The sequence below is a fragment of the Pristis pectinata genome, chromosome 7 (genome assembly GCF_009764475.1).
Source record: "Pristis pectinata isolate sPriPec2 chromosome 7, sPriPec2.1.pri, whole genome shotgun sequence".
Classification (NCBI taxonomy): Eukaryota; Metazoa; Chordata; class Chondrichthyes; order Rhinopristiformes; family Pristidae; genus Pristis; species Pristis pectinata.
Window position 1 is genome coordinate 18,967,477 of NC_067411.1, and position 13,593 is coordinate 18,981,069.

Sequence of the window (13,593 nt, forward strand, 5' to 3'; positions counted from 1 at the left end):
TGTAACACCTATCCTTTTACTGCTTTCTTTCCCACCATCCAGCAACGCAAGCAGCTCTTCCAAGCGTAGCAGCAATTCACTTGCCCTTCTTCCAATCTAATGTACTGTATTCAGTGCTTACAATATGCACTTTTCTACATTGAAGAAACCAAGCATGGAGGTAACTTAGAGCTTCTGTTACCTGCCACTTTAACTCTCTATCCCAGTCCCACCCTGACCTATCTGTTTGTGTCTACCTGCATTGTTATAATGAAGCCCAGTCTTGAGGAACAGTATCTCATCTTCCATTTAGTCATATTGCATCTTTATGGACTCAGTATCAAATTCAATAGGTTCAGGATCCTTTATACATCTGTATCAGAACTGGCCATTTCTTCTCTAAGTCATCTGCGATATTGGCTCAGTTTTTCTCTCTCCATTGGCATACTCTGACCTCCTGGGCACGCTCCACACACTTGCATTTCAAAACTTTTATCTCCCTTTGCTTATATTCTCACTAGAGTAGAGCTTCCAATGTTTGTATTCTCATTGTATAGTCATTTTCTTTCCTTCTTTCCCCACTTGACAAGATGACCTCTATTTTTCCCCCCACGACAACCCTGGCCTCACCCTATCAGCAATATTCTCTTTGTCCTATCCGTTCCACCACCAACCTCTCTGCATCTTTCTTTCTCTCTCCCCGAAGGGACTTTCACCTGAAACTTTAACCCTGTTTCTAGTTCCCTCGTGAACTGCGGAGTATTTCCAGCATTTTCTACTTTTGATCTTGAGTTTAAACTTAATATTTGGTTTATCCTCACAAGAACAGAAGCACATGAATCAGTTATACTCATTGCCGGATTACATCTATTGCATTTAATATATATATCTATGCAGAGATCAAAGACTGAACTCTTATCTGAGATCAGCTTGATGATCTGTGTGTCAATCTACACAGGGAGAAGTAAGAACATAATTCTGGTAATTAGTGCCTTTAGCATGATTTTTGACACATTGTCAGTTGATAGTGTGTGTACTGTAGCCCTTACCAGTTATAAAATTATTCTGTTTTGGCAAAAAGGTAAACTTTTAAAATTAAAGATATAATATCTTAAGTTTAGATATTTCAATATGATATGATGTTTCGCAGATACAAGCATTAATTATAATCAACAGTTAGAATAATTCATGGCACACCTTTTTCTGCATAACTCACATTCTCTCACCCATTTTAACTATTTGCCTTCTAGAAATTCCTACTTTTACATTGACAGATAGCTTGGTCAGCATAGCTGGTAGAGCTGCTGCCTCACAGCACCAGAGACCTAAGTTCAATCCTGACCTTGGGTGCTGTCACCGTGAAGCTTGCATGTTCACCCTGCGATGAGTGGGTTTCCTCTAGGTGCTCTGGTTTCCTCTCACATCCCAAGGATATGTGGGTTGGTAAATTGGCTGCTGTAAATTGCCCCTAGAGTGTAGGTAAGGGGTAGAATCTAGGGAACATTGATGGAAATGTGCAAGAATATAAAAATGGGATTAGTGTAGGATTGGTGTGAATGGGTGGTTGATGGACTCGGTTGGCCAAAGGGCCCGTTTCCAAGCTATATCTCTCTATGAATCTATGAGGTGATCCTTCAGTAAACTCTGAGTGCACAACCTAGTCAGCAAGTTTCCACAAATTGCTCAAAGTTCCATCTGAAAATATCCTTCACCTACCTTTTTTGGCAAGGTTATTTGGGTACTACTTATCATTCTAGTAATAATAAATAGTTTATGAATGAATGGAATTAAAGAAAGGCTTAGTTTTATATAAGACATTTCACGGTTTTCCTTGGATTGCTCAAAGCACTTCAAAGAGACTTCTGAACCATAACTGCTGTTGCCAATTTGTGCACAGTAGAATGATTGCAGACATATGACCTGTTTTTTTAAGTAGGGTTCATATTGGCCACAGCTGATAAGTCCACTGCACTTCTTTGAAAAATTATCATAAGATCTTTTAAGTTCTTATAAGAGAGGAGGAGGGACCTCAGTTTAACATCTCATTTGACGGTGAAATTTCATTTCCCATTGGAGCATGAATTGTGTGTTCAAGTTCCACAAGTAAAACTTAAATTCTTAACCTCCAGTCTCAGCAGGAAGAATGCAATCAAATGAACCACAGTTGATAATATGCCATGACAGTTGTGTTTTTGTTGTCATGGAAAGACACTACCATTAGTGACTACCACTAAAGACATTACTGTTTGACTGATAAAGAAATATAATATAGTATGTAATAAATCCCAGTAACAATGAATTCTTTTGGTTTGCTATAAATTACATATGTAGTTAAAAATGGTATAAAACAAGCTATAGAGCTTAGAAACAGACCCTTTGCCCCATCAAGTCTGTGCCTGTGATAGAATCCTAGAGTAATACAGCACAGAAACAGGTCCTTCTGCCAACTCGTCCATGTCAACCAAGATGTCCAACCAAGCTAGTCCCATTTGCCTGCATTTGGCTCATACCCCTACAAGCCCTTCCTATCCATGTACCTGTCCAAATGCCTTTTGAATGTTGTTATTGTACCTGCCTCAACTACTTTCGCTGGCAGCTCGTTCAACATATGCACCACCCTCTGTGTGAAAAAGTTGTCCCTCAGATCCATTTTATATCTTTCCCCTCTCACTTTAAACCTATACTCTCTAGTTTTTGGTTCCCTTTCTCTGGGAAAAAGACTGTGTGATCAAGCACCTATTTTCGTTAATCCTATGCTAACCCATTTTATTCTCCCCACGTTCTCATAGATTCCCCCCAGATTCTACGACTCACCTACACATTAGGGGGAATTTACTGTGGACAATTAACCCACCAAGCCGTACGTTTGGTATGTGGGAGGAAATCAGTGTACCCGGAGGAAACCTTATGCAGTCACAGTGAATGTGCAAACTCCACACAGGTAGCACCAGTGCTGAGGATTGAATCTGCATTGCTTGAGCTGTGAGGCAGCAGCTCTGCTAACTACATGATTATGTCGCCTGAAAAAAAAAGATAAATGTTCTGACAGTTAGAAATGAGCTTCTAAATAATCACAGAAATTTTCTCGCTTTAAATGTTATTGGAAAACATTTTTGATGTGAGATTATTTTATTGGAAAGTTTACAGTGACAGATTCTCTGGAGTTGTTTGAAATTGGACATGAAATGTCTTCCCAAATTCTGACATTGCAGCTGATTCGTGGCAGTTAGGTGATATTGTGTTGGAACCAAATTTTATTCTTCAATTACAAAGTTTTGACATCATCCAAGATTTAAAACAAAACAATCAGAGTCATATCATTCTTAGACTCTTCTGGGACAGCATCCCAGAATCATGGGTTAAGTCTCAACAGGCAAACTGTAAGATTATATTTAACAAATTTGTTGATTCATGGGCTGATAACACACAAAAAAAAACAAGGTCATTAATTATGTGGCAGTCTGTCAATGGGCATTTGGACTTCACTCCAGGTGATTGACTTGTAATGCCCTCTTGTGGCAGGCAAAGCACTCAATTCAGTCAGGTGAACAGGTACCTTCACAGAATAACCAAGGATGGTCAATACATAATGCACTGCTAGCAGCATGCTTGCCCCAAGAGAAAGTAAATGTATTTATCAGTGAAAAACAGTTTCTATTTCTGGTTTTGTTGAATACAGAAACAGCTACAGCTGGTCTTAGCACCCATGAAATTTGACTTAATAATTACGAGAGTCCCATTTGCTAATTAGAATCAGAATCAGAAACAGGCTTATTATCACTGACATGTCATGAAATTGTTGTTTTCTTAAGTTACAAAAATATATAAATAGTGCAAAACAGTAATAACGAGATAGTGTTCATGGACCGTTCAGAAATCTGATGGCAGAGTGGAAGAAGCTGCTCCTGAAATGTTAAGTGTGGGTATTCAGGCTCCTGTACCTCTTCTGTGATGGTGGTAACATGAAGAGGGCATGTCCTGGGTGGTGAAGGTCCTTAGTGATGGACATCACCTTTTTGAAGCACCACCCCTTGAAGATGTTCTTGATGGTGGGGGGAGGGTTGTGTCCATGATAGAGCTGGCTGAGTCTACAACCCTCTGCAGCCTCTTTCAATCCAGTGCATTGGGGCCTCCATACCAGGCGGTGATGCAACCAGTCAGTATGCTCTCCACTGTACATCTGTAGAAATTTGCAAGAGTCTTTGGTGACATACCAAATCTCCTCAAACACCTAATGAAGTAGAGCCACTGGTGTGCCTTCTTCGTGATTGCATCATTGTGTTGGGCCCAGGATAGATCCTCTGAGACATTGATGCCCAGGAATTTGAGGCTGCTCAACCTTTCCACTGCCACAAGACTGGTGTGTGTTCTCCCGACCTCCCCTTCCTGAAGTCCACAATTAATTCCTTGGTCTTGTTGACATTGAGTGCGAGGTTGCTGTTGCAACACCACTCAACCAGCTGATCTATCTCACTCCTGTACACCTCCTCAATGCCATCTGAGATTCTGCCAACAACAGTGGTGTCATCGGCGAATTTATAGATGGCATTTGAGCTGTGCCTAGCCACATAGTCATGCGTGTAGAGAGAGTAGAGCAGTGGGCTAAGCACACATCGTTGAGGTGCACCTGTGTTGTCAGCGAGGAAGAGATGTTACTACCGATCCGCACTGAATGTGGTCTCCCAATAAGGAAGTCGAGGATCCAGTTGCAGAGGGAGGTACAGAGGCCCAGGTTTTTAAACTTGTTGATTAGCACTGAGGGGATGATGGTGTTGAATGCCAAGCTGTAATCGATAAACAGCAGCCTGATGTATGTTTTGCTGTTGTTTAGGTGCTCCAAAGCTGAGTGGAGAGCAAGTGAGATTGCGTCCGCTATAGACCTGTTGTGGCGGTAGGCAAGCTGCAACAGGTCCAGATCCTTGCTCAGGCAGTAGTTAATTCTAGCCATGACCAACCTCTCAAAGTATTTCATCACAGTAGATGTGAGTGCTACCGGGCGATTGTTGTTGAGGCAGCTCACCCTGCTTTTCTTGGGCACTGGTATGATTGATGCCCTTTGGAAGCAGGTGGGAACCTCAGACTGCAGCAGTGAGAGATTGAAGATGTCCTTGAACACTCCAGCCAGTTGGCTGGCACGAATTTTCAGTACCCTGCCAGGTACACTGTTGGGGTCTGATGCCTTGCGAGGGTTCATCCTCTTGAAGGATGTTCTGACATTCGCCTCCAAGACAGAGATCACAGGGTCACCAGATGCTGTGGGAATTCACACAAGTGTGGTGTTGTTCTCCCTTTCAAGGCGTGCATAAAAGGCGTTGAGCTCATCAGGGAGTGAAGCATCATTGTCATTATGCTCTTAGGTTTCGCCTTATAGGAAGTAATGGCAGGGAAACCCTGCCACAGCTGTCGTGCGTCTTTTCGTTCTCACAATGGCCTTCCATAAGTCTTGCCTACCTGGACTGCTTGTAGGGTTCTAGATCACCGGTCTTGAATGCCACAGATCTAGCCCTCAGCAGACTGTGAATCTCCTGGTTCAGCCAGGGCTTCTGGTTTGGGATTAACTATTGAAACTAAATGTATTATGAAACTGCTTGGTTGCAGTTCCTTTTCCTGCAATTGTATAATTCATTGGAGACTCACAATCATTTTAATGAGATTTTAGAGAACAGATTGAGCCTGGGCGGCTTTCATGTGCTAGAATAATATATTGCAATTACTGGAAGCCTTCAACTTGAAGACAGGTTGATGCCAATCCTTTTGTGTCTGATGCAGGTTTGGCTTATCAAACAGTGAATAGCGCATGAGCTGGAGGAACATGTTACATAATGTACTTGTCAGCTGCTCTGGAGTTCTGCGAGCATGAGACCAAAGCATGCAAGGCTTTGCTCACTCAGGTGGGGCCAAGGAAACGCATATTTACACTACGACCGACTGATGTGGCTGGGAGTTGGAATGGAATGACAAGGAGAGAGAAAGGAGATGGTGATTCCAGGAACAAAGTTGGGCAAGTTAAGCCTCCACCAAGAGATGGGGAAGAAAAAGCTGGTTTTAATTATACTGCAACTTAAATTTACAAAACTTGAATTTCAGCCCCTTGGAGAAAGAAAATCAATTAGAATTATAACAGTCTTGGCTCAGTGACAGGAATCCTCAGAATTATAAGATCATAGTACCAATATCTATTTCTGAGACCAGTAACAACTTAAAGGTTTATACCTCATTACCTGTTTATTATCCATTAAATATATTCTATTAAGAAGAGTCATGATATCAAATATTCTTCCTACACTCTTTGTTGGATGCAAAAGATCCATCATACCATTCAAATCACAAGGGTGTTCTGCTGCTGTTCTGGCTAATACCTATTGCCTGATCAGTGCCTCTGAAACAGATGATGTTGCATTTATCTCACTGCTGTCTGTGGAACCTTGTTACATGCAAATTGTCTCTCACGTTTCCCTACATTTCATCTTTTAATTCGATGTGAAACATTTTATGATGTCCTGATAAAATGCAAAGCTCAAAATATACTTCCCTTAAATGGGAAGAATCTTAAATAAAACTGTTAGAGATAATTAACAGAGGGATATTTCTATTGAATACATGAAAATCAAAATGCTAATAATTGTCAAAAGGTCAATTAATATTACAGGTCATCAATGGAAAGGTATCTGACCTCCTGATGGAAAGATACTGTCTGACCTCCTGATGAATTGTTTGAGTATACTTGGGCACTTTGCCCTGTCACACTCACAAAACACTTTCATATAATTAGCTGTTGCGCAAATAAATGTGAGTGCACATTTAATCTACTGTTAATGTTATTTTGAGATAAGATACAAGATTTCTTTATTAGTCACGTACATCGAAACACAGTGAAATACAGCTTTTGCGTAGAGCATTCTGGGGGCAGCCCGCAAGTGTCGCCACACTTCTGGCACCAACATAGCATGCCCATAACTTCCCTGAACAAGGAATATTAGCCAAAGGTTGTCTTTCAATGGCAGGTTCTTTAACATTGGTGGATCACATGAATCAGCCTAGATTACACACTCAGATTTGTGAGTGCAAGTTCAACTCTGTACCCTGTCACATTGCACAGGAGACTTACACATTGTGCCAAAAGTATGTGACTTTATAAACAAATTGCACCATTTCACACTACCACTTTATCTAGTGGGGTGAAGAGATGCTCTTACCAACAGAATAACTATCATTTTTCCAATACTCATAACATTTAATGGGAAAACAACAGTGATAACGCAGTAAATTATTTCTAATTGTCAAGACATTTATCATGGCATTCTCTTTGTTTTATATCATTTAACTACTTGTGTAATTTATGACAAATCAAAATAATTTAACCTTACTTCAATTACAAGCCATGTCATATTTCTTTATCAGTCAAACAGCGTGATGACTTGTGCTGTTATGTGACAGGAACAGCACAATTGTCATTGATGGGATGATAGGAGTTAGAGAGCCATTGCAAGGAGTGTTTCGTTACACATTTAATTTCATCTCAGTAATCAGCAAAGTGGACTGCAGTAATACAGTAGTACAACAGGATTGGTGTAAGTGTGTGCTTGATGGGTTGTACAGACTTGATGAGGCCAAGGGCCTGTTCCTGTACTGGATGACTCCATGAATTTAATTAAAACAGAAAATGCTGTGCTGAGCAGGTCAGGCCACATCTGTGGGAAGAGAAACAGAGCTAATGGTTCAGGTCGAAGACCCTTTGTCAGAACACTATGTCTTCCTCCTCTGATCCCAAAGATTAACTTGTAAAGGGTTCACAAACTGGGTGTCCCATGGCACTATTTCGAAGATCAAAAGTGATTGACTTCAATCTACAATTTACCACATGTAGAATAAAAAAGATCTGGTCATTTTCCTATTTGAATTGTGTGAGGAGGTTTCATGTAATTCTACAGTTCTGTTACCATAATAAAGCAGTCATGATGCATCTAAAATAACTGCATTGGCTGTGAAAGGCATTGTAACATTCCCAAATGACAAGATTTTTTATATTGTCCACCTTTATATAAAAGCTGCATTCATAAAGGAATAGCAAATTTATTCCAGGCGATTGTGGTGCAAATGCTTTTCCTGACCACTTCACTACAGGTGGGCACAGCCTCAGCATAACTAACAAAAGAGGCCAGTGTGCACTATACCAGTGACCCAGTAGTGGAGGGCGTATGTGGGAAGAGAGGCTGAGGGAGGGGGTTGAATGTGCATTTGGCATGTTGACCTCTGGTGTGAGAGAGGGAGGTGGGTGTCACTTGGGAAAGGAGGAGGGATGGGTGGATGAAGGAGGGCAGAAGAAGGGGAGAAAAGCACTGAGAAGAAGGAGTGGAGGGGAGGAGAGAAAGGGTGAAAGAGGAGGAGGGAACCAGGGAGGGAGGGGGAAGAGTTGAAAAGGAGGGATGGGGGGAATGGAGGGGCGGATGGGGGAAAGGAGAAAGAGAGGGGTGGGAAGGAGGAAGGGAAATAGAAGGGGCGGTTGGCAAGTGCATACGAATGGGAATGAGGGGGGAAGGGGAATGAATGAGGAGGAAGAGAGCGGGTGGCTGAGGGTTGAGCCGAAAGTGGCTGTGAGGGAGGCGGATGGAGTGGGGAATGAGGGGGTGACCTGGGGGCTGAGAGAAAAGGGCGTTCCTCGCAGCCGAGGCCAGTAGCGAGTGAAGAAGGGCCGAGCGGGCTGGCTGTGGACAAGGGAGTGGGTGGGGAGTGATGATCAGCCAGGAGGAGACTGCGTGAGGCTAGAGGGTGCTCGCAGGCTGAAAGCCTGTTGACTACGGACTGAACTGCAACAAGGGAATACGGCTGCGGGAGCGCCGGCACACAGTCTGGCCGGGGTGGTGGTGGCGACTGCCCCTGCGGTGCGCACCTCCAGCCGGCCGCAGCTCACCTGCCGCCGCAGAGCCGGGGCTTGCTCCGGACTCCCTCCACGCCAGTCAACGTCAGCGCGAGGAAATGCAGAGCGCTCATACCTGCGGGGATCCTTACCTGGAGGGGACTGGTGCCTTCTGCGAATAGTTTTACCATTGTTCGCCCCGCCACAGATTTGCTAATCGTTCCAGATCTAGGAATTTTGTTTTAATTTTCGCTTCTTGCAATGCCCGAGAAGATGGCCAAGTTTCTGCAGATAGCTCCTCACTCGCTGGCCGTCGTGCTGTCCTGGGCAGGCGCGACCACGGCTGTGGCGCCGAGCGAGAAGATACAGCGGCAACACACCGGCTACGAGATCTTCGCAGACTTTAAGGCGGAGAACATGCAGCATTTTTGGAACAAGCGGGTGACGGACGCCATCTCGGAGGCTTTCTTCCTGGGCTGGATCGATAAGCACGTCCTGCTGATCCAGGGCAAGGAGTCGCATTTGGAGGTGCTGAGGGAGGCCTGGGTGAGGAGATCGCTGAAGCCCCCCAAGGGATTCGACATAAAGTACCTGGGTGAGTGTGGACAGTGCCCATTCTGGCATCCACTGGATCCCTGACCCACACAGGGATCCACGTTGACAAATCCTGGAAATCATATGTACTTCAGTTACCTCACAATTTGTCCAGGGATTTGAACACTTGGCCTCTACTGCCAGAGTACACTAACTAGGTAACCTTCCCTACCTAATTCCAATTGCTGGGTGTCATGAACTATTTATGGCAGTAGTGTTTAGGCCTTGAACTAAAATATAGAGCCAAAACATCTTGCACATTGCAATGTAAAATAGTTTAGCTTTTAACAGATGCATGGGAAGTTTTAAGTGATCTCTCCACTGATGCTAATGCACATCACTTCCCGGGGCTTGGTGAATGCAAATAAGTCATTTCTTGTTTTGAACCCTGACATAAAACTTTCACCGCGCGCAGTATCAGTCTGCTGTTTACACTGGCTATATTTAAATATTTACTAATGGTTTCACTGCTTTTGCCGTATTTCTTCTGGCAGAGCAGCGGTACAGCAAAATCATTCCAGCTTCTCAAAACGACTTCCGAACCAAAGCCAGTAATGTTTGCACAGCTTGTTTACCTGTTGAGATGACTCAGTGAGGATGTAACTATGTGGACGTGCAATGAGCGACTAGATACCCTTTAGATATATAATTTTGCGGTTAACGCACACAAAGAGCGATTATTTGAATAGCTTGATATTTTATGAAGTATTGGTTGACAAAGAACATATACATCGTTTTTTCAGGATTTTATTAACTAAAAAGTTATAATAAAACGTGTACCTTTTACGGGTCTTTAGAATAGCAGACTTGGCCAAATCAAGAACTATTGTATTAAAATTAACAGGCATTATTACCATGTTATTGTGTATAGTTACCGTCCATTTAGTACTGCCGTAATTGGTAGCTAGGTGGCTGAATGGATGGCAGTCTGCTGCTGTTCCTACAAGCATATACAATTGCAATGATGTACAGGAGCCAGCATGGTAACACACATTATAAACATTTAGTTGCTCTGCCACCTGCCTGTGGAGATCATATTGTGGTCTATTGGCTTGAATAAATAGGCTAAACAAAGTTCAGCAATCTATACATTGAGGTTATACTGTAAGTACATTCAAATTAAATCCTGAACTTTATTTGGTTGTAGTCACAATATATACAATAGGTTAAAATCTTGTCACAAAGCTTTTAATTTTGGAGTTAAATTGGAAACATTTGTGAAAAGTTACAAGAATGCATCTTGTAAATGATAGTTGTAGTCTGCCCTTACTTTAAGCAATGATTATTGTACTGGGTAACCCGTGTTAATTACAATTGCCCTTTGACAACACATTGCTATACAAGAAATGATATAAAAATCTCAAACGAACAGAAATTGAGACCATTAATTTGCAAAGGATTCTTTGAACAGCATGTGTTGAGTCATTTTATTTCAGTCATAATAAACATGACTCAGGTAGTTTAATGGTGTATCTCTAGAAGGTCACGTAATAAATTTTAAACTGGGGTCACTGAATGCACAGGTTACTAGGAGGTTCCCAAGGTCATTGATATTCTGTACTAATTTCAATACTGATCTTTAGTGTAATTGTTTTGATATGAATTAAAGTTTTCTCTCATTATAGTGTTCTTCCTGCTGCAGCAAAACGTTCCAATTATAGTTAGAACAAGATTATTTTTAGGAGTCACTGCATAGAATAATTTGAAATATATCTAATTAAAGAATTTCAAATAATCTGCACCAAACTATGCATTTTAATTAGTTGCCAAGTCACACCCTTGAAACTGCTATGTACTGTACAAGTGGAATTTGGACAAACACTTGGAACAAAAGCATCTTTTTGTGCAGAAGCATTTAATCAGTTGATTTTTGACAGCTGGGAGCCATGCAATTTTTTTTTCAGTGAACTATTAATATTTCGATATCTTATTAAAATGGGACAATTGAGAAAGATGTATTAGGAAACATTGTGTAACACAGTAATGACTTCCTAGTTCAAGAAGGATACTGATAAATAACTTGTATCAGTTTGCCAACAGCCAGTTGCAAAGATTGCAAACTTTTACTTAAGAACTCACTTGATATCAGTGTTTTGTCTTGTGATAACATGACATCTGTATGAAGTTAAAAGCTTTGATCTGTTGTAAAGATTATTTTCATTTAATATCTTCAAAAGGAAAGATAAAAATCTGAGCCACTAGTAGTTTTCCTGCATGTTCTGTGAAGCCATTGTTAATAAGAATTTAAAACCTGCATTATGGCATTTGTGTGAGAGGAGATTTGCTCTTGTTTTAATACTCTTGTCATTATATTCTACAAGAGCTGAATTTAGAATATTTATTGTAATGAAAGTGGGTATATTCATATTAGTGCTGCAATCTCCTTGTCTATGGGAGACATGATGAGTATATTTTTAATGTATATAGCTGCCACATTTCACACAATAAATAATGAGCAAAATGTTCACCTTGAACATAACTAGATAGCCAGTATTTTTAAGTAGTCAGTGGAATTGATGTATTTAGCGAGGGAAGTTTGGTCAAAAGTGGATGCAATGCATTGAAAATAAAGAAGAATTGTCCTGCAATGTATTTAATCTCTTGTGTTGTAATCTTTAACACCTGAAGTGCAAAGTTGCAAAGTTATATCTACATATAGTTGTTTTTGTGAAGAATTAGAAATTCTGTAAACTAAGACTTGAGTTTTGTTGAGTGTAATTTAGGCTACTTGAATTAATGATTTGGTAGGAATTTAAAGTCCTACTTTTTCTGGTAGAAACCACTTTGGTAATTATCTGAATGTTGTCATGATTATGAGTGAGTTGCATTCACATCACTTACAATGTCTTTTTGAAAAATCCTTTTTCTAGTCATAATGGCTGAACACTTAGGAAAGGATGGCTGGCAAAGATTGAGGAAATGAAAGTCATTCTTAACTAACCTGTTAGGATTTTCAAAGACACTTCTGGCATTTTGGATGGAGGAAATCAAGTTACTATTTTTAGTTCAGTTTTCTGAAAACTTCTGTTAAGATATGCATTGATTAATAATTGGCAGGAAACAGTGTGAATGTATTTATGCCTAAACGTTATTACTATCGTAGGGCAGAATTTAGTTTTGGATGCTGGCACAGAATGGGCAATGAAGAATTGGCTGCCCATTTTAGACCGCACCTGGGTTTTGATTTTATTTGATGCAACTCAAAGGGATTTCTCTGCTTTTTACTGGCAAGTAGAACTTTGTTACCTTGGAATCATATTGCAGTGGAAAAAGTCATTCGATCCATTATTCCTGTTGTTTGAAAAAGCTATCCAATTAGTCTCACACTCCTCTTTCCCTATTGCACTGCAGGTATTTTATTTAATAATTGTGATTTTCTAGTCCAATTAGTGCTGCAAATTAATTTCATAATGAGGCCACTCATATAAATGGTTATGAAGGAGACAGAGGAAAATTAATGAAAAGGTGCAAGGCAGATTGGTTTGCACCAGAATTGTTGTATAAACCTCCTAGCGGTAACCTCATACTTGTATTTATAGGTATACCTCAGCAAAGTATGGGGAATCATATAGCTGGCTCAAAGACATTGGTTCATATTGTGACACGTACCATTTTGTTTCTCACTAATTATGGGATGAGCTCTGATTCACATGGGCAAAGGCTACAGTGACCATCATTCAGGAAAGACTGCGTTGTTGCCCCCATGAAGATGCTGTTAATGGTTCCTACAGTTATTACTGTAACCATTTTATTTTCTGGTCAGGTCATTGCAGTGGGATGTTGTGTGTCTCTGGAGGATTTGAAGTGTTCTGATATGACTCCCAAATTACATTAACACTTCCAATGATGTGAAACTGCTTTGCAGTAATATAGATTCAGTTTTATATCACATCCTCTGTCATCCATGGGTTATCACAGACACTTTTTAAATAGATAATGCTACAATCATAAGTGTAAACACTGTTCTTTTTTGCTGTGTTAGGCGTATGTGTGTGGGTAAGTGGAATGCTGTGTAAATTGTTTGGTCCTACAGGATTTAACCAACAATATCTACAAAATTTGTAACATATGATATTTACATGCTCCAAACCATATTGAAAGGAGGATGATAGTAGAAGGGGGAAGATGGGTAACATTACACAGCAATGGTAACATGGCATTAC

The 13,593-nt window shown here is 40.8% G+C and overlaps 1 protein-coding gene across 4 annotated transcripts in view; it reads left to right on the forward strand.

The window, feature by feature from the left end:
* The first annotated feature begins 9,097 nt into the window (after positions 1–9,097).
* Positions 9,098–13,593, forward strand: part of LOC127572737 (storkhead-box protein 2-like) — a 240,739-nt gene continuing 236,243 nt past the window's right edge. For all 4 annotated transcript variants that reach the window (XR_007956669.1, XR_007956670.1, XM_052020295.1 and 1 more), the window contains exon 1: positions 9,098–9,431. Coding sequence is in view for 2 of the 4 variants with exons in the window: in XM_052020295.1 (XP_051876255.1) it covers positions 9,098–9,431 (334 nt within the window). In the remaining 2 variants the exon portion in view is untranslated. The remainder of the gene's footprint in view (positions 9,432–13,593) is intronic.